The sequence below is a fragment of the Agelaius phoeniceus genome, chromosome 21 (assembly GCF_051311805.1).
Source record: "Agelaius phoeniceus isolate bAgePho1 chromosome 21, bAgePho1.hap1, whole genome shotgun sequence".
In the NCBI taxonomy this organism is placed as follows: domain Eukaryota; kingdom Metazoa; phylum Chordata; class Aves; order Passeriformes; family Icteridae; genus Agelaius; species Agelaius phoeniceus.
In genome coordinates, this window is record NC_135285.1 from 10,264,200 (window position 1) to 10,285,900 (window position 21,701).

Genomic DNA, 21,701 nt, shown 5'->3' on the forward strand with positions numbered 1-21,701 from the left:
GTTTATTCTTTAATACTCAATACATCCCTATCATTTTCAAACAAGTAAAATTTACTCTTTACTACTCAAAAGATCCTTTGTATTTTTAGCTATGGATAGGGCCACATCTCTAGGAACAACATTAGCCCATTAGAACAAGCCCTTTGTGTGACAAAATAAATGGTGAGAACTAACAGCTGTCAAAAATGGTAAAACTGGGAGAAAAGCCGATCAGAAGAAAAGCAGATTGAGTTTGGTTGTGGTTTGGAGAGGGGCACTTGCAGTGGAACATTTGAGGGCAGTTCCTTGGCACCAGTGTTGGTGAGCCTGGAAGCTGGACTGATCCCTCAGCCTCAGAAGTATCCCTAAACAAGCTGCAACTGCTGCCCACTGGATGCCAGCATCAGAATTGAGTAGCCATAAATAAAAAAAATGTGAGGTCATGATTAACATGAGCCCAAATGAGTGACCACCTAAAGTGACATGTTCTCACCTTGGCAGCACAGAGGGGTTTATGTGGGAACAGCCCAAGCAAAGCAGCTGCAATGGGGAACTGCAGGTTCAGGCAGGGGACAACAACAGGGACTGAGGGACACACTAGAGCAGGAAAGATTTCTGCAGTTCAGCTGATGTTGGGTGGACCAGAGCACCCAAACCCACCCTGGGTTAGTTGCACACACAGAGGTCAGCTGCCCTCAGGGAACTGACAGCACAAACAGGAGCAGGGCAACAACAGCAGGAAGAGGTTACATTTTGTGAGTAAGGACTTCATGTCACCACATTAAACACGTCACACGCCCCAGATGCCATCCTAGATTCAGAGCATATTCCTTTACATCATCTGTCTTTCTTGTTGGAACAAATTCCAACCTTTCCCCAAATAGCCCTTGCAGTGCCATCAGCCATTGTGGGAGGACTGCTGCAAATGAACTCACCTGAATTTGAGCTGGGAGATTGTCTTTAACAATACATAACAAGGTCTTTGTGGGTTTCTCTTTGCACATGAGAACCAGCTCCAGGTCCATGTCATCTTTGATCAGCAAGCCCTTTGCAACCAAGCCAATTCTCATAACACCACATAACGTCCGACCACCTTGATCCCTGGAAATGAAGCAATTTAGGGTAATTAAAGGGGATTTTATTCTCCAGCTACAGTTTAGGGGAACCTTTCAGAGTCACAGTAAAGAATTTTCAAAGCAACATAGGGACACTTAATTTTTGAGTGCTGAGAAAAAAGACTGTGACAAAAGCCAGTTTTGTAGACTAGGATTGTTTAAAAAGCATGGAGTAAAATGCAAGAAATGCTTCTTTGACAGGCCAGCACCAGCTTTTGTCTCATCCAATTGTCTCCAAAGCATTTACTGCACACTTGGACTATTTTTTTATAAAAAATCAGCATCTATGCTGATTGGGGCTGATATGCTCAGTGGGGCTGAGCTGCCAGCAGGAGTTAAATTATGGCAATAATGAAAAGTAATGGAGGCTTAGGAAACTTTGTTTGCTGTATTATAAAAACGTCTTTTTTGTATCAGACTGCAGGAGCCCCCAAGCACATGGCTGTCAATTTGCACTGCTGTGTTCCAGGGAATTGTATTTGCTTAAAACTGCTGAAAGGTTTGTCTGCTAAATGCAACTTCACAACATCACAGTAAAATAAGCAAAGAAATAGAGAGCAACTGCTGCCCACACTGGGCTTATTGCCATTCCCTGCACTCCCCCCACGTGCTCTCACATCAAAAAGTCCAAATATATCCCCCTCCTTCTATGAACATCCATCTGCAGCAGAGCCAGGTAACACTACGACTCTTATTTGGAGGAAAGGAGCCATTGAGAGCAGCACAGGGACACGTTGTGAGCTGAGGCTTCACTCACTTGGCAGTGCCTTCTGCAGCTTCCTCCTTGGCTTCCACATCACCCTCGCTCTTTGCAGACTTGTTCTTTTCATCCATCCAGTCAGAGACATGCTTAAGGGCACATTCTACTGTTGAGACCATGTTCTGGACAGCTTCAAGCTCCTCTGGAGATGGATAAATGGTTGAATGTTTCACCATTACGTGGCGGTCGTCATTAGCAAAAGATCGGATCGATCTCTGTTGTGGAGTGGGAAACAGGAAGAAAAGAGAACAAACTTATTGGAGCATTGAATGGGAATCCTGCCTGGCAGGGAGGGTGCAGACTGGGCATAGCATGTGGAAACGAGGGCAGGCAAGGAGAGATGACTCTTGCTTTGTGAAAGTTATTGATACTGTGCAAATACAATTTTGCATATTCTGGAAGTGCTGAGTGCAGCCACCTCTCCTGTGTTTATGCCAGGGACCAGAGCAGCACAGCTTGGAACAGGCAGCCAAAGAACCAATCCCTCAGAGGCAGCACAGAACTGTGAGAGGCTCAGCCACTGCACAGGGATTTGCAAAGGCATGAATGAAGATGAGAATAAAGATAAATGGTAAGAGACCGAAATTTCTTTTTAAAAAACATTCAAATGAATAGGAAGACATTAGAGTGCTAATTAAAAAAGCCTGCAGTGAAACTCAGATTTCTGAGTGATACTGCTGAGGGAGGTAAACTTCACTAGTTGGGTAACCTGTGCTAAGAAGTTTTGGGTTTGCTGCAGACTATTCAGGTGAGACTTTTTGGATCTAACCAGTGCCCCAGTCCAGCTGTGATCACAGCACAGACCCGTGGCAAGGGCAGCAATAAGTCTTGGTCTCTACAGACACATCAGTCACTGCTGAAAGCCTCCCAGATCAGAATCATCAGCCAAACCCCTCTGTTCCTCCTACACATTAAGCACCTTAATTAGGTGTCATTTTCACCCCTTTTTCATGGGTTTGTAGCTGTACCCACTCCTAAGGACACAAAGGGCCTTTGAACAACCTCACAGGCCTCTAGGCTGGATCCTTATTAAGGAACTGTCCATGATTTCCTGGTTTATTGCACTCCCTGTGTCTCTTCCATTGAAGGTCATGACATCATTCCCTTCCTAATTTTTGTGTTCCTACCCAGATGGATAATTTGGGCAGTAACAATTCATCTGTCAGGGGCTGGTTTTATCCCCTGCAGTTTGATAGGCTGCAGAATGCTTCCAGGAGGTCCCTCTTGTGGTTATCCACAACATGGATACAGCCAGGCTGCAGGGAAACGGCCGAGCTGCATTTACCAACTCACCCACCATCTTCTACCCTACAAAATGTCAGTTACAGCAGTGGAACAGAAACAAACTGCTAATTCCTAACTGTGAGACACATTTTCTTTTCTAATGAAGAGGGGCTAACAAGATCAACTTGTCATTACAATTCAGGCCAAAAAGAATGACAGAGTGGGACACTATTTAAAATATATTAACAACTCTGCTTTGCAAAGAGTTCTTTCTCCCTTTCCCTCTGTAACTGCTACAAGTCTTGGTTTAGGTATTTTTTTAAAAAAAATACAAATATAAACACACAGCCTACCTGCAGCAACCAGCCACACAAATGTTAGCAACTGTGTTTAAAATTTATTGCATTTATTCTCATTTCCATTCTCTCAATAAAAACCTTAGAGGACTTAAAAATATATAAGTATATTTAAACTACTCTCCACTCATTGTTCAGCAACTAAGTAGGTTTATTGTCTTTTTGTGAACACATTTCAGAATCTCACCATGACAATACTTCATACTTGCACATCTTTACAAATCCCACATCTCAGGGATTTCTATTTGCAGCTAAACCCAGGCAGATGAGGAGTGACTCCTCACTTAAACCATACACACCAGCTATATTTGGTACACACATTTCAGCTACACTGCCACGAAGTGTGCACAGAGGCACCTTCAATCACACACACATGGATGTGAATAATCAAAACTTGCTTTTGTCAGGTAGAGGTGGAAGGGGAACGTGAGCATTTGGTAATGAAATCTGTGAGTTCAAGGTCACTGATGCTGTTTGCTACAGCCTGCTAATGCCAGTTTTATTAGAAAACCTTATGAGCATCCCCTTCGTTGGTATTTAATAATTCATGTACTGCAGGCTCACAAGAACATTCTTTGGCTTTAAGAGGCTGACAATACATCAAACCTCACTTGCTCTGCTCAAAGCACACAGTACCATCCCTCAGTTAGTGCAAGGTCAGAAAATCCCCTCTCTCGGGTTTGATCAGGCCCCATGCAGGCCTGGCAGCAGAAAACACTTTTAATGCACCCCTGTGAAAGACAACAAATACCTACCATGGTTTGTTAGTGTTTCAGCTCTCTCTCCCTCCCTTTCTCCTTTTCCCTCCTCCTTGGTGTCTTTGCTAAGCACTGTTTTGCCTGACAGAACCTCTTCATAAGCCTCTCAGTCCCTTGACAGCTCAAGAGTTCATACAGCCAAGGTGCTCTGGGAGTCACTTTCTCTAATTCACCTGCAAAAAGAGAGAAACAACTTGAAATCAGCAGTGATGGCATGTTGATTCCAGAAGTGGTGGATGCAGCACATGAGGCAAACCACTGATCAAAGCACCCCAGCTTCCAGATGGGACAGTCACTGATCCATTTATATCTGAGCAAACAGATGTCACCGTGGAAAGCAACTTTTTTGTGGATGTGCCCACACACATGTAACGACTTCCCCATGCCAGTTAGAGCTGATCCCAGGGAGGTTTGTCAGCCACCTGGCAATCCCAGCTTCTGGGATGAGGAAGACAGGAAATCCAACCTGGCAAACATGCTCCATGTGAAACCAGCTCACAAAGTCTCTATTTTTGAGTCGCATGCACGTTAGGAATCAAACAACTACATGTAATTACCAGAAGGTAATTATGGAAATCCTCAGTGCAGCCCTCAGTCCTGTGTCAGATGCTGCACAAGAACCAAGGCTTCAGGTTGCAATAACTGCAAGTTGTTATTTAAAGGCAGACAAGCAGATTCTAACAAACTGCAGACGTCAGACTTGTGAGGAGCTGAAATCACCCACACTGCCTGTGCTGCCCATGCACTGCCTTTCCCAACACAGCATGGAAAGGATCCTGCAGGAGCAGCCTTCTTGTACTAAACTGGGAAACAACACCAGCACTGGCACCATAAAACTGCAAAGAAATGCTCTGTGAGAGAGAAGAGCAGAGCAGGTAATGTGAGAGAGTGAAGCATAAACTCACTGCACAGCAAGAGACTCCAGTCCTTGCAGAAAATTCCTGTTTTCCTTTCTCTACACATATTGTTGCATCAGCTCTCCAGCAACATTTTGAAGCAACTGGAAACCCAGTCAGTAAATTTCTGCAGATTGACACACACATAATGTTTCCTTTTCTCCTGTATGCTGAACCCCTTCTCCAGCAACACTTTGCATATTGTGTGTCAGAGAAGCCTGACATTGTTAGAAATTAAAAGCATGTTTGGCAACAGCAGAGGGATAGGTGAGATGACTTGAAAGCTGAGGAGATACTTAAACCTGTGATGTGACAGGGAATAATTAAAATGTTGCATCCCACAGAGATTTGAATGTGACAGGGGAAAAGGTAACAGCAGATCCTGCTTCCCTATTTCCCTGGTTAGGAACAAATTAAGCAGGTTTACAGCACCAGGAGCCTTGGCAGCAAGGGCCTGATAGTTGCTTGTAAGGCACACCACTAAACTGAGGATGTAGAATTGGGTAAAACAAAAAGCCAGACAAGAACACTGTGCATGGACCTGTCTGCTCCAGCAGCTGAAAATTGCCAAGGAAGAAACCCCAAGAGAGTTAAGTGCAGTCATACTAAAAATACTTGGGAAAAGCAAGCTAATGAAAATGCTGACTGACCCCACTTCTCATCATCACAGAGGCTCTGTGCCCACCAAGGTGTATTAACACTCCACCAAACTGCTTCCCAGAAGCAATCAACACAGGGGATGTTCTTTCTCTTAAGAGATCCTGGAAGTCAGACAGGGGCAGCTGGGAGGGAAACTAAGCAAAGATCACTGCTTTGGCAGTATTTATTTTGTGAACTAGTCATAAGCTCCTCCACACTCAACAACCTTTCACCATCTCCAGAACCAGCCAGATTCTTTACAAGGTCATTTTGCTTTTTAATAATATTAACTTGAGTCAGCAAATAGCAAACTAGAGAGACTTTTATGAGACACATTTCTAGATAATCTATTTCAAATTATTTCTCTCTGCAAACTGAATTCCAGCTATCTTCACCTACTCTTCTTCCCTGTCACTCCCACATTTCACATTTTCGGTTTGTTATCTTCTGTGGTAGCTGTAACTTGGCATTCCAGGCAGAGAGAAGGGCACTGGAATGTGTTGCTGACTTCAGCATATGCCCAGTACAATGTCTCCAGACTCCAGCAACACTCCAGGCCGGCCTCCCTCCCCAGACTACTGCAAGCTGTTGCTTATCAGCTCACCCAGGCTGTGGCAAGCAGATGGCCAGAGATAGGTGGCTGAGCAAGCTCTGGTGCTCCCGAAGTGCTGAGCAGGCTGCTGGCCAGAGGAGTCTGCAAACACTCACTGCTGGGGGCAGCCCTGCCTGGGCCAGGTGCTTCTCAGCTTCTTGAACAATCCACAACGGGCTGGAAATGAATGTGTCACAGCCACAACAGGGGTTAATCTCTGCTGGGCTGATGAAGTGAAAACACCAGCACCTCTCCATTCTCTGCCCTAGCAGTGGATGGAGCAGTGGTGACCTGCTTTCTTGTTTTCAAGACAAGTAAAGGTTGTTGGATGAAGGTATTTATGAGCTCTTTACCTGCCCTTTTTCTCAGCAGTGTGTGGCTGAAGTCAGGGCACAGACAGATGAATTACAAAGGGATCTTTATTATAAAATTCAGAAAGCTGGAAGAAAATCCCAAAAATTGAGTCGAAGCTGATACACGATGTCTTCCAAGTCATTAACATCCTACGAATATTTCAGAAACACGCATAGGAGTGAAACCCTAATTTAGTTCAGACTTTGAAAACATTTTCAACAAAAGCACTAAACAGGAGGGAGTTTACTATAAAAGTGCAGACACAATATACAGAATAAAGTACATTTGACAGCACACAGAATTAAATTAAGGAAAACCAAAATCAAATCTGCTCCAACCATATGGACTAAGGCAGCATAACATAGCTCAGCACCAAATACATCAGAAAGCATTATGTGAAGTGAGCAGCAATTCCATAAATCCAACAGCCTCATTCCACTACCAGACCATAGCAGGATATTTGCTCCTGCATCCTCAGGGAAGGAACAGTTGATGCTCAGACTAAAAAGCACAATATTTAAATGTGTGGCTGTCTTACCTAGGGGCAGCCACCCACACTTGCAAGGAAACTTGTACAGGAAGCTCCTTGCATTACTGAGACCTTGGTGACCTTGAAAAAGTCACTTCTGCTCTGCATCATGTGCCCCTAAAGTGTAAAACCAGGGTAAATAATCTCTGTCTCCAAACCAGGTCACAGTGGAGCCGCGCAGAGTCTGCAGTGTGGTTTAAAATCACTGGGGATTTGACACATTAGAAATGTTATTAAAACACCATGACAGTGTAGCAACGTTTCCATTAAACATCCCATCCTTCACAGAGGAAGTTTATGCTTTGGCTCAAGACAAGCAAAAAGAATTTCAGATGAGGCTTTTGTAGTAGGAGATATTCCTGCATCTGCAGCTGCATTCCCAGGGGACAGACAGTTAAACAGCCAGGGGTGATGAACATGCTCAGCTACCTCCAAGTGCCTGTGAACAGGGAAGTGAAAAGGCAGGAGAAACAGGTACTTGCATTCCATGGAAACTGAAATACCAGAATTAGGGTGCTCTGAGCCTCTAGAAAGGAGGCATGAACTGTGTCTGGCACCCCAGTATCCCCTTGCAGCACCACCTTGCACAGAAGCATTACTGGTGCAACAGAGAAGAGGAAATTGGGGTCACTGGACACCAGAGCTCCAAACCCCTCACTTCAGCAAGCTGCTCTCCAGGCTCCTGGCCAGGCCAAGTAGAAAACACCATGAAAATTGGTTTCAAATGCTCCATCAAGAAGGCACATGCTAACAATATTCAGCTGAAGCATTAAACACCCTGCACCTTCCAAATCTAGCCCAACCAGTATCTGCCATGGGAAACTGCAGTGTGCAGACAGAGTTTATACTGACAGGGCACCAAGAACAACAGAGGTTGCTAATAACAAAGCAATGAGTATCTAACACAGCCTGAGGTGCATCCCACACAATAATAGAAAATAACTGGAATGTATACCGGTTTTTGTTACCTTCAAAAGTCAGAGTGAGAAGCTTGCAACTTCAAATTGGAAGTTTATTTTAGCCTCTGCTTTGCATTCAGGAGACAGGTAATTTTTCATCACACCACACAAAATGCTGCTGAAAATATGTTGTGTTTTTCTGCAGTATAATTTTATTGCTGGCCTTCTGCCAAGAGTCTTTCTGGCAGCATCTCCCACAGTTGGAAACTGTGTATCTGGGTCAGAAAAGACAAGCCGCTTTTCAGAACAGCTCAATACATTTGGCAGAGATGCTGATATTGTAATTGAACTCTTTCAGCAACTCTCTTTATGATCTACCCAGACACCAAACAAAACAAGATCTGCAGTGTTGATTAATGTCAAAATAACTGACAGAGAAATATCAAAATAGTTTTCCTTCATGTTAAAAGTATCAACAAACCGGGGGGGACGACAGATAAGAAATACAATTCATGAGGATTCAGAGAAGAGCACAGGGCAGAAAAATCTGTAAAATATGACTGACCTGTGCCTTGTGCACATATTCACTATTTAAAATCCCAGCTCCTTGCATGGAACTTCCCCTTCCCCACACAAAGAGAAATCCTGACCACTCAGAGCCCCAGCAGCATTGTGGAGAGCAGTGTCCTGTAACACTGGGACACATATTTAACAAGGCTCAGACTGCTTCCAACAGTATGCTCAGCATCCAGTTTCACCTGGAGACCGTGTATTCATAGGAGTTTTATTATTATTGTTTGTAATATTATTGTAATATTATTTTATTATTATATGTAATGCATTTCCTGGCAAAGTTGCATCTGGGATAACCTTTAGAAGGCTGGAATTTTCCATCCAAATGAATAATTACAAAGCAATGCTATAGTTAGAAGCTGAAAAGGTACTTCCTCTGGCAAACTTACACTTCATACAACAAATACTGGAGTCTGGGATTACTCCTGCCTGTTCAGTTCTCATAATATTTTAGTCAAAGGCTCCTGTGCTCAGAGATCTCTTGGGAGCAGCCCCTGCCAGCCCCCTCCAGCTCTAAGTGCCAGAGACAGGGTAGGCACAAACTTGATAACCAGCTCTGGACCCACAGCACACGTAACCATCAGAACAGAGAAATCAAAGTCACCTTCCAGGCTCCAGAGCTCCGAGAAGGCTCCCAGTGCAAGGAGCACAGCTGCCCATTTGTCAGCTGCAGGAAGCTGCTGGAGAGCTCCTGGAGAGAATCCATCTGTGCCAGGGCAGGACCCTCGGGTCAGAGATGCAACTGAAAATCACTGAACACATGGAGGCCCCTCCACTGTGCAGTAAGGAGTGAAAAAAGAGCCAGAAGAAATCACACTGGTGCAGTAATTAAAGAAGTTGAAGAATCAAAGGCAAGCAATTGCTTGATCTAAATTAATGCATTAAGGTAAAGGAAACGGGGATGTGTGGAGTGTAGCTCATATTTTTAGCTCCTGGAAAGAAGGTGAAAAGATGGTCTAAGGAGAAATCATTACCAGCCTAACAGGAAGGTTAAAAAAGGAACAACAGAGGCACTGTGTGAGCACATATGCAATCATTTGAGGAAAAAATGCTCTATTTCAGATGGAATCACACCATCTAGTCTCAGAAAGAAACAGACATTAGTAGAAATAACTGCAGCTATTGAATTGTAATGTATAAGAAAGAGAAGAGTTTTGGAAAGAATATAAATCCTCCTGGGATTGAGCCTACTCCAGACTGCTGAGGACAGGAAGGTATTCACCACACTCACCAGGTGGCCTTCAGAGCAGCACCAGCTGCACACCTCAAGGTATTTTTTACATCTCCCTCTAGATTTTTATCTGGCTTCACATTCCCTGAAACCTGTACAACCCCCAGCAGAGCCAGGCCTACAGAGGGTCTCTAATGAAATAATTTTGAAATTGCCTTCACCTCCTGGTATGGGTGTCAAGTTGCAAGACTGACTAGAGACAGACCAAGTGCAAAAAGTTTTACAAACTGGCTGCTGACACTTAAATAACAAATTGACACATGAACAGTTTAATGTTTTTCCTGTTCAAACAGTGAGAAATATGCAAAACTGAATTGCCTGTAAAACTGAGCACCGCAGAAGACAAAATATCTTAAAGGGTGCATTTCTTGGCAGGTGTCTTAAATAAAAATTTACAGATTAGATAGTACATAAATAATGAATAGCAAAGTATTCATTTGAGACAAAGCAGAAACCACCACTGGATTCTCAATGTCTGTGAAACACTGAACTGATTTGTGACTTGAGACACCCTAATGTTGCATTCCTGCTTTCCTGGCTAAACTGGTCAAAGGAAACATGAAGGTACTTTGCAGTCATAATGTGACATCCACACTCAAAATCATCTGAAATTCTTAACTCAGACTGCATTCATTTACAGCTGAAATATTAACTAAATTAATAACAGAATTACATTACACTAAATGACACTCACCATCTGCAATGTCATTTTTCCAGAGACAGAGCTGGTTTAAGCAAAATTCTGGATCTATGCCTGAAATGACATCACATTCTCCAAAAGAGAATCACAGTTCTACCTCCTCCACCCAGTTTGTGCCATGCTGGGTCCTCACCATGCCAGCCCTGTCCTGCCTCACAGCCCAGCACTAAAGCCTTGCACATCTCCAGGCTCCCAGAGACTCCCCACATCCCTGGATTTGTGAGCACTGCCTTTACCTGCTCGGCTTTCACTGGCCCAGAAACCAGCCCAGGAAACAGCCACGTTGTTGAGGAGATTCAGAACAGGGACATTGCTTCCCCAGCACCCTTCAGCTTCACTGAAATAGCTGCAGTGCCCCAGTTTCCTTGCTGCTGTGATTCATATCCCATAGAATATGGGATTCTGCAGGTGGACCCGAGCTGCAGCCCAGCAGCCAGGATGGGGAACTGCTGCCAAGGAGGCAAAGGCACACTCATGGAAAGGGCTGGAAAGCATGGCATTCCCTCTGTGTTGGCAATAAATAAAATACCATTGCCACAAAGAGAAGGAGGCCGGAGCCCAAACTGTCCTACAGTAACACTGGATCTGCTCGTACTGGTGGTTTGCACTTTTCATCAGTTCCATGAGGCAAGAGCCTACTTTGGCTCTACTGTCAGCCCCCTGCTCTGCAGCCCAGGCTAATGCATATCCTGGCAATTAGTAAGAGGAAGGAGAAAAGCAACATGGATTCTAAAGCTCTGGCTATAAACAAAGCAAATTTAGTAATTCTTCCAAATAACACAATGCAAGTACGTGTTTGAGAGCTGTGTTTTCCCAGTGTTTACACGAAGTGTCAAAGCATTAAGAAGTTTTTAAGAATAAATGCTCTCCTTCTGACTAAAATTTCAGTAACCCTCAATGGTGCAGTTTAAGGAAGTTTCTCCCCAGAATTCCTTCCCTGATGTCAATTGTTCAGACACTGATATGTGTTTGCAGTGTTGCAAACCCCCTTGGTTTGCCTTTCAGCCAGTTTAAACATTCATGACTCTACCCTGAAATGCATTTTCTACTATGTCAGTCTTGCTGCCTCAGTGACTTTTTTTTTTTTTTTTTTTTTTTAAAGAGAGAAGATTTAAAAGGATTTGGAATGGAAGATCACTGGACTCTGTGAGTATTGTGTAAAAAGCTCTTGTGCTCCCAGCCAGTGCGCATCCTCCATCAGACTTTTCCCATGTTTTAGTTCCACTCTGACTCCTGAACAAGTTCAGGATCATTTTCTACTTCCTGACTAATTGGCTGTTTTGTCAAAGAACACATTGTCAAAGTTTCTGAGTTACTGAAAGCTTAAGGTTTTAAGTGTTTTCTCTTGCTGTCTCTTGCCCATCCAATCACATTATTTTAAGTTTGAATCAATGTCACAACATGCAATGCCACAGAAAGGTCTGAAACAGAATTTGTGACTAAAATCTTGGCTGTTTAGGGAACAAATTTGGCTCTTTTGAAACCCTTCAGAATCCAGCACCCGTTCAACAGAGCACTGGGGTTTGTCTCTGGGGAACAGTACCCTGGCATCCATTTTCAGCCTCAGAGCACAATTATTTGCTTCAAATGCATCATAACCTTACCAAAAGATTTGAATTAGGTCACTTAGGCATGAAAGCTAGCAACAATATCCATCAAAGTACAACACCACACCAGCCTGAGATGGCAGAGCAAGAACTGTCATTTGTGACCCAAGTCCACCATTGGCTTTGGACAGGATCTTGTAGTAGGAAGTCCCAGCTTGGCTAAGAGAAAGAAAAAGAGCCACAAACATATTTAGAGATGTACAGAATTAGTAAACAAAAACAAAAGTCCTATTTCCCTGGAAAACCATGAGTCTAAAAATATTTTAGATGGGCTCAGTCCAGCATCCTCTTGCCTCAGCAGACCTCCACTGCACGCATGTGCTGTCAGATCTGCCAACTTCACTTGCAGAACTCATCTATTATTCCCCTCTCCAGTTCACATGGCACAGTACAGCCATGGAAATGAAAAAAAGGTTGACTTTAGCAGGGACCACCACTGGTGGAAATGCTCAGTTTGTAGAGCACAAGCTAGGTTACAAAATTAATTTCTCAGCCTAAGTTCTATATATTAGTATTATCCTTAGGAATATCCTGAGATGAGTAATGAATTCCACAGCCTTTTTTTGTTTGCTTATTTTTAATAGGCCATTGAAATAATAAAAAAAAAAGTTAAATTAGGTGTCTGTAATACTGTGTTCTCCAGTATCTTTGGAGAACAGAACTGTGCTAAGTAATTGATCTCAAACTTGAGAAGATACAGTTAATCTTTTTTTATCTTTTGAAATTCAAATAAAATCTGGGGGGGGAGAAAAAGGAGCTCCCAGGATAAACGCACCAATCCCAGGTGGATGATGTTTTTAAACCACAGACACAGCTCAGCTGGTTTGGCCTCTTCCTTTACATTTCCTACAGGGCTATGAATTAGTTTAATTTCTCTTTATAGACAGTGATGTCATCTCCATCATGCCACTCACAAGAGCACCAAAGACACTTCCAGCTCTTCATTTGCTAAAGAAACTTCCTCAGCCTTTGCATTCTCCACCAGACAACACACCCTGTCCTCCCACCAGCATCAAGCAACCAATCTGAGCAGCAGAACAGGATCAACATCTTGGGAGCCACCACTCTTGGCAGGAGCCCCAGGAAGCCCCTTGGGCAGGGCAGTAACCCCTTGGGCAGGGCAGTTACCCCTTGGGCAGGGCAGTAACCCCTTGGGCAGGGCAGTTACCCCTTGGGCAGGGCAGTTACCCCTTGGGCAGGGCAGTTACCCCTTGGGCAGGGCAGTTACCCCTTGGGGAGGGCAGTAACCCCTTGGGGAGGGCAGTTACCCCTGGGGCAGGGCAGTTACCCCTGGGGCAGGGCAGTAACCCCTTGGGCAGGGCAGTAACCCCTTGGGCAGGGCAGTTACCCCTTGGGCAGGGCAGTAAGCCCTTGGGCAGGGCAGTAACCCCTGGGGCAGGGCAGTAACCCCTTGGGCAGGGCAGTAACCCCTTGGGCAGGGCAGTAACCCCCAGCCAGGCTGGCACACACACCGGGGTGTGGCACAGCTGCTGCAGCTCCTGGAGCAGGGGCAAACCCCACTTTCTCTGGGAGGAGCAAACAGCCTGACCAATCAAGACCAACATTCCAAATGCTCTCAGCCTTGCAGGGACATCAGCTCTCAACAACAGAACACTCTCTCCCCAAAGCTCCTTTCATACACTACAGCTGCTAAAAGTAACACTTGGAATTACTGTCCAGGGAAAGACTAGAGAAAAACAATCACAGTTAGTTTATTTTGGGCCATTAGCTGCAATTTGTGTCTGGCCACTTCAGTTCCCCCAACAACAGGAAACCTGCTGTGCCTAAATGCAATACTGATGGGGTTTATTTTATTTCTCAAAAGGAGTTGCACTTGGGAAGCCACAGCCTGTCAGGGTAGGAGAGCGCACGGTTCCGGATGCAGGGGCAGGATCAAAAGCAGGATTAGAAACCAGCTGCCAAAGACTGAGGGTGTTCTCCTCAGGTGGGCAGAGACATAGAAACCCTTTCATCCCTCAGTCCAGATTAGAGTGTAAATGTTTTTATTGCCTGCTCAGCCACCTGTGTCCATGTCAACACCATCATTATGCTGAACTCTGCTCTTGTCACTATACTTTTAGTGATATAAGAATGTCAGATTATAATGCCATCAATCCATCCTATTCCACAGTTAAACAGAATTCATCTCTATAACCTGATGCTTCTGTGTTAGTGAAAATAATCCTTTTTTAAAAAAAAAAAGTACATAAATACTTTGTGCACTGAAAGAGCACTTGGTTCTGCTGGTTTATGAGGTCTTTGCACAACTCCACTGTTGTGGAAACAAAAGTCCTTGTACTGGGCTTTCTCAGTGATATTTGCAAACTCCTACACTTGCTGTAACAGGGTGTTCAGAAACAGTTCTTACTGGCCTGGGAAAGTTAGGTCATTATTTATTAACTGCAGAAATACATTGAAGAAAACAATAACAAGGTAAAAGAACATTCTTGCAAAGGCTTGTTGCTTGTTTTGACATAACCAGGAAGTAATTAAACCTAGCTAACACCTTTTCACTGAGCATTTTGCTCCAAAGCATTTATAATTCACACTCTGCAGGACCAGGAACACAACAGCAGAACCACCAGTGCAACACTGTCAACAGAAGGAAAGGCTGTCCCTAAAATTCAGTGGACAAATACTACCAGGCAATTTCATGCTTTAGGAAACACAAAATCCAGAAGTTAAATTTAGAAGCATGATTTCTGCAGACATTCAGATGTTTCTGTTCTAAATTTTCCAGAAATTGGAAATTAAAACTTGGCAGACCTTAAAGTAACCTAGCACGTGTTTTGTGCAATCCAAATCATGGTCGGTCCTATTACTTTGCAAAACTGTTAGGAAAAAAAATCATGCCTCTCAGCACATGGTTTCAGACAAATGACAGACATTCAATTTATCTCTGTGCTAAGAACAAAACTTAGGCACTGTTTTTTCCTCTTGGAATATTGCCATGAGAGTTCAAAGCTAACAGAGGAACCAACGTTCTGCCCACTGAAGGATAAGCAGAGTTTGGTGAATAACATCACTTACAGAACTGCAGTCCAAGTGGCTGTGGCCAATTTTTCCCATTTACCATGGGGAGAATATACTGCATTTCTAGACTGATCTCATTCCTGAATACTGCATTGAGATATCAAAGCATGCAGGTGTCACCAGGGTGCTTTGTGGAACTGTCAAACCCTGCAAAGTTTCTGCAGCCACTCAAGAGATAAAGTGTGTTTTTCAACACCACAGAGAGTAAACTGAATGAAACAGCTCAGAGGTAACAAACCAAAGAAATCTTGGAAATTACTTCTCTGTCTCCCAGAAACCAGACAGGACTGCCCACCCTCCTCTTGCTAACCTGGGGGAGATGGCAACCTCCATGCTGGACTTTAAAGGAGACTGAAAAAGCATTACACAGTCTTTTCTATTTTGATTGCAGTTACCAAGTTTCAATGTACTTTTATTAGCAAAAAAGCCAAAATCAGATCTTAGCTACTCAAGAATTTCACAGCTCTTCAAACATCACTTCTCTAATTGCTGTGATAGGTGTAAATGTTGTGTTGTTTGCATGGGGAAGAGACCCCACTGCCCAAAAATTCAAGTGACTTGCCCAGGGCCACAGTAACTCAGTGGTACCATTGGAACAGTGTGAGTTTTTCATTTACAACACACACCAAGCATGGAGCATCCTCTTCCCTTTCTAGCATTCCACCTCCTTAGGCTTCATTAGTTTAATTTGAACGGACACTGCATTCCTGGCTGCTTTTGTTATTCAGTCTCTCTCTTGCAGGATCGTGGGTTCCTCACAGGTCAGCTTGGCAAACTGTCCCAGGAAACGCTTGACAACAATTACCTGTCCATTCAGGAGAGTCAAATTAGCAATTCAATATCTGAATATGGTATGACTAAACTCAGGAACCTAATTCACAGTGTGTCCCACTTTCAGGCATCAAATTTTTTAAGCATTGTGTTCTTTTCAAAGTCAAACTGACGAGGACTCAGGAACCTTGTGTCTTTTCCAAAAGAGCCCAGTGGAGCCCCTCTTTTGTCAGGTAGCAGGACACACACAGTCTGTTCTCAGGAAGAACAGAAGCCAAAAAACAAGAACACTTCAGAACACTATGGAGGGACCTGAGCCATTGTGCAAGACAAGGGGAAGCTTTGCAGGCAGCTCCTCAGCTCCAGCTGAGGCTTTGAAGAAAGGACCCAAAGGCTCTCTTTGCCACTTGCTTTTTCTAAAGCTCCAACTGACAGAGGAGCAGGCTGTGGAGGAGAAGGGAGTTTCTTCTCTCCCTCAACAAAACAATAAAATAACCAGTCAAAACCCAGCTTTCATATTAGATACTGAGTGACCATCTAAAACACCCAAAATCAAATGTAAAGGATGGAGAGGGTCTGAGAGCATCTCTCTTACAAACCAGGAAAACCATTGGGAACCCCCAGATGAGCAGGAGTGCATGGCTTCCCCTGCCTGCACCCAAACCACACCCCTCAAACAAGACCCCTTTGGACTGCTCCACATAGAGCTCCAGCCATCCAACAGCAGTTTATAACTCCTCTAGTTATTTCAGGATGGCTACTTTGATCTTTTCAGGAGATATTTCAAACTTTCTTAGAATATTATCAGCTACATCGATCACCTAGTCCAGCTATAACAAGAGGAGCACAAATAATGAAAGCAGAGCAAGGGAAAGAAAGGAGAGGGGAAGTACAGTAAATGCTGAACTCCTCAGCTCTCTGCCAAAATTCAGTCTTCTATAGACTGTGCATGAGACTTGCTACTGTGCTGTGTGATGAGGGCAAAGAGAACTCATTGAGACAAGGTGCACCTGCTAAAACTGGCACTAAAACCAGGCAGCTACTGCAAATCAGTGGTGCCCAGCACCAGCAGAAAGCAAGTCTTTGTTCTTCTGGCACAAGAGGACTCCTTTACTGCGAGTACCACATACAGATCAAACATTTATAAGCAAGAGAAAAGCTAGTCAAGGGATTTGTATTAAAATAAAGATTGCAGATCGCAGTGTGAAACAGGGAACGTACCAGTGAGTCCCATGCCCAGCCAAGCTCTCCCTGAGCAGTCCTTCCTCTGAAGGAGAGCTGCAAGGAGACAGCCTGAGCCAACAGTTTCTACAGCAACTGCAGAAGCACCAGTTCAATGATATTCAAACCCTGCAGTAACTGCAGAAGCATCCATAAATGGATACTCCAGAAGAAATATTTGACAGCTTCTCCTGGACTCCCTCTGCCTCCCTGGGCAATCCATTGATCCCAATCAGCTCAGTTCAACTGTGGAGTTGCCCATTTCTCTGCAAATGCTTCTGAATCCTCTTTACCCTTAAGAGGATTTCAGCACACTTGCTCCCCTTCAAAACTTCATGGAACAGCCACCAGAGAAAGCTTTGTAGACACAGTGCTGGAAGGATGAGTGTCCTCCTCCTGCAAGGGAGAGACCAGTGCATCCATGTGTGGTGCTGCTGCAACTCCTCATGGAGGGTGGAATGCTGTTATGACAGTGGCACTGGGCTGCTGCTGCACTACTAAAAGCACACTTGGAAGCATCTCAAGGGGAACCAAAACAGAGGCCAGTTACCACCCAACTGCACAGAAAGAGCAGATCCATTTATAACGTGGCTATTTTAACACCAATGTAGAGACCATATTAAGGAACACAAAATATTTCATCTATACACTTGGTAAGTTCTAAGAATTTTAATTTACTGAAGGATGTTTAGGGCAGGACATCTCTTATTCCCCTTCTAAGAATCTACTGTAATAAATCACAGCACCTCAACAGTCACAGCTTCATCACTTCCATATTGCAGGAGGTCTTCCATAAGTCTGCAGTGTTATTTTGGATCACACTGAAACTTGGCATGAAGCTCAGGCTCCTGACCCGCAGCAAAAAGTTAAACAAAATTGCTCGTTTGTTTTTAAAAGGGTCAGGAGGTTTCCAGTTCCAGGCTCCTCAGTGTTTGGGGTGGAAGGGAACAGTATCTACAGTCACAACTCAGGGACATTCAGTATTCAACCCCTCTGCAAAGAATGGGCTTGATCAGAGACCTGTCAAAGATGCACTTTGTAAGCTGCTCTCTTCTGTTAGTTTATTACATATGGCCACATCCACAAAACCGCATTTTTGGTCAAGAGATCACTACTTATATAGTGCTGACTCCCAACTACCTGCTTTCAAAAATATCTTTTATCTCCTGAGCTAACAAAAGGAAAATTACTGAATTCCCTGAAAGATAAAGCAGACCATATGAATATATTCAGTGTAAAAGACAATCTCATTCCCACACTAATGGTAGGAGAAAAGAAACATGAAAGCAAAAATATTTTGGTTTTATCTTCATGCCTTTTATCATGATTTATCCAAACACCATCATTGTGACTGTGACAGTTGTTATTTCTAAAATATGAAGAACTATGAAATCTTAAGTGGAAAAGCATTTTATAAGTTGCTAAAGTGTAAGCATGCAAAGATGAGTTCTGGATCAAATACATTCCTTAGCAAGCCAGTTTTGAAGGAATAAAGACTGCTGTTTAAAACAACCATCTTTAAACACAACTTAAAATTTTAGAAGTTATTTATTTAGCAACTATGAACAGTGTCAGGTTCCACAAAATTTGCTAAGACTGAAAATTCAACCAAATTTTTAAAATTGTCGAAAACCCCCCAGTTACAGGAGGTTCTTATGTGCCTCCAAGGTGGGAGTCATGATTCTTTTCTCTTACACAAATTTAGACAACTGTGTTCTCTCTTCAGCCTTCTGGCCATCTGTAGAGATGAGGAGGTGTGTACAGATGTGGGCTTAGAGCAGAACAAGCTACTTCTCTGAGCTCATATTTTTGGCAGTCACCAATTTCACCCTCACCCACCAGAAGCAAAGAAGTTATCAGTTTTGTCTCCCCCCCCTTTTCCCAGTATTTGCCTTTCTTCCTGGCTTTTCTAGAACATTTGTCACCATATTTACCAGAGTACATTTATTACTGGTTCTAAAATAACAGTTTTGTGAGACAGGAAAACATTTCAGATCTTTATAGGGGGAGCTTTAGACACGAAGAAATGAAATTGTGTGGTAAGTCTGCAGCAGAACCTGAAAAGGGGCCAAATGCTGCCCTAATCAATACTTGCAGGTTAATTGCCAGACATTCTTCACTGGAACACAGTGTTGCTCAGTGGCTGCTGTTGAAGAGTTTTACTCATTTCCAGTTTTGGAAGCAGTGCTCCCAGCTCTCCTACGCCCCATCCCCGCGTACCACGCTGCAGTTCAGCCCTGGTGATGCTCTTTAAGGTCACCCAAATGGCACAGCTGAGCACTTTAAAGGAACAGATTAAGTCTCTGCATGATTGAAGACTTGGAGAGCATGACTGGGTAACCAAAGAAGCCCTAATCTATTTGCCAAGTCCAATTACCTAGCCATCAAATCAAGAGATCATGAAGCCTTAGGACACGGAGTAACTGCTCACCAAACAGTTTTAGCTCTTTGAAAAGATGACACTCACTGAGAGCCTATGATATGGAAAAGGCATCCTTCAAAGCACAGGTGGGGAGAAATCAGCTCTTGGACATTTATGTTGTCCCCTTCTCTTCTGTTGAGCTATACCAGGTATCAGAGTACAGGGGAAGAGATTGGGACTGGAAGAGCAGTCCCAGTCAGAGAGTAGGAATCCAAATGTTCTGAGTCTGTGTCTGTTTCCTTGAAATCCCATCAAGTATCCTACTTACAGCCCCATGTTTGCTGTTTGTTCCATCATTCCACAGCCCTCAGCCTTCCAGTGGCTGTGCCTGTTCTCCAGTACTCCACTCCCTGGAGTCACAGGCTGTACACCTACGGCTTCCCCTTCTACTCCAGAGTCTTTTCCATTAAAGCAAATCCCCCCACATCAGACATACAGCAATCAGGCAGATTCTCACATCAGACATACAGCAATCAGGCAGAGCAGAGAAGGAAAAGTAGAAAAGCATCAGGAGTGTCACAGAGCAAACTCAGCCCCCATACCTGGAGAAAAAGAACAAGTTTCCATATGCAAAGAGCTGCCCCTTTCAGCACAGCTGTATCAAAAGTAGGAATAAATTACTGATCTATCTCCTTGTCTTCATACTGGAAAATGGCTGTCTCCAGCCAGCCCCAGCATCAGTCACCCCTGTCAGAACATCACAGCTTCCTCAGCTGGGAAAACCAGCCACACAGGTTGGGCCACTGCCACCACTGCCACCAGGGCCAGGGAAGGAACACCCCATAAATGGCTGTCATGGGCATTCAGCTTCCACACTGATCAAACCTTAGCACACGTTAGTCAGCACTTAACTGTAAAACAAACCACAGCAGTGATGTGGAACAGAGACACCTCCAGCCAAGTCCCAGGGACCTTCCCTACACAGGGTGCCACCATTGGACCCTTGATGATCATGCTCCTGCTCTGTCAGAAATGCAGCACCAGCTGACTGCCATGGGGCAGCTAACTCAAATGCTTTTTATTTTCTTTGTTAATACAAGTTGCAATTTGTTTGTTGAATGGATCTATTCATACTCTCCAACATCATGTGTTTGGTCCAACTGGTCAGTGTCTTGCTAAGCAGGCTGTAAAAAGACCTTGTCAATCAAACACCTTTACTCAGGTATGTACCAGCTGGCAATTTTAAAACATCACCTATTTCAACAATGGCAACTGAATTCGGTGGAGTGCAGCTTGTTTCCTTGCTGAATTTTGTACAGTTTCTTTAGTGAGCAAGATACCATGTTTATGATTTCATGTTAGTTCATGTTATGAAGAAAGATACCATGTTTATGGAGAGGGCTAAATTGGGACCCATGCTTTGGCTGCTACTTCCTAAAAAAAACCCAAAAAACCAGCCCTGCGACAAGTGAAAACAACTTTATGCCTCCTTCAAGATCAACCATAACTTACCACAAGCCTGTTATGGGACCTATCCCCTGCAAAATATAGACTAAAAGAGATGCATCAATTTCACAAGGTCAGTGGAACTATGGTAAACAATTTTTTGGCAAAATCTTGCTGGAAGGAATCAGCTGCTGTGTGCCCAAAAACCCCTGCCACAGCCTCAGGCCTCCTCAGCCTCTCAAGGGAGAGTTTTGCCCAAGCTCATTTCTGGAAGCACAAAGCGGCTGCACAGAGGTTGTGGGGCTGTGCTGGCCTTTCCACAAGGCAGATCCTGCCAGCTGAGAGCTAGGATTAGGGAACATTTGCTTTAGGGTCATCATCAACTGAGCCCAACAGCTCCAGAGGAACATTCCCCCATGGAACATCCTCCCCGTGTCTCAGGGAACACCAAAGACTCTTGAGGACCCAACACTTGAAGACGCTGTGCCAACACTCCAATCTGCTGTGCTGCAAGTAAAACAAGAAATGTGTTCAAAGTGTCTTCCCCCACAAGAATCAGAGGAAAAAGAGAAAAGTAAAAGGCCCTAAACTCAGCCTGCCCTTTTCTGCTCCTACCACCTACCAGAGGGCAATTTCTATGGGGCAACACCTGTTTC

General features: G+C 44.0%; 1 protein-coding gene across 18 annotated transcripts in view; it reads right to left on the minus strand.

The window, feature by feature from the left end:
* STRBP (spermatid perinuclear RNA binding protein) overlaps positions 1–21,701 on the minus strand; it is a 75,263-nt gene that overhangs the window by 48,252 nt on the left and 5,310 nt on the right. For all 18 annotated transcript variants that reach the window (XR_013184932.1, XR_013184931.1, XR_013184930.1 and 15 more), the window contains exons 2-4: positions 4,190–4,365; positions 1,852–2,069; positions 915–1,080 (exon numbers count right to left, since the gene is read on the minus strand). Coding sequence is in view for 15 of the 18 variants with exons in the window: in XM_077189130.1 (XP_077045245.1) it covers positions 915–1,080; positions 1,852–2,069; positions 4,190–4,192 (387 nt within the window). In the remaining 3 variants the exon portion in view is untranslated. The remainder of the gene's footprint in view (positions 1–914; positions 1,081–1,851; positions 2,070–4,189; positions 4,366–21,701) is intronic.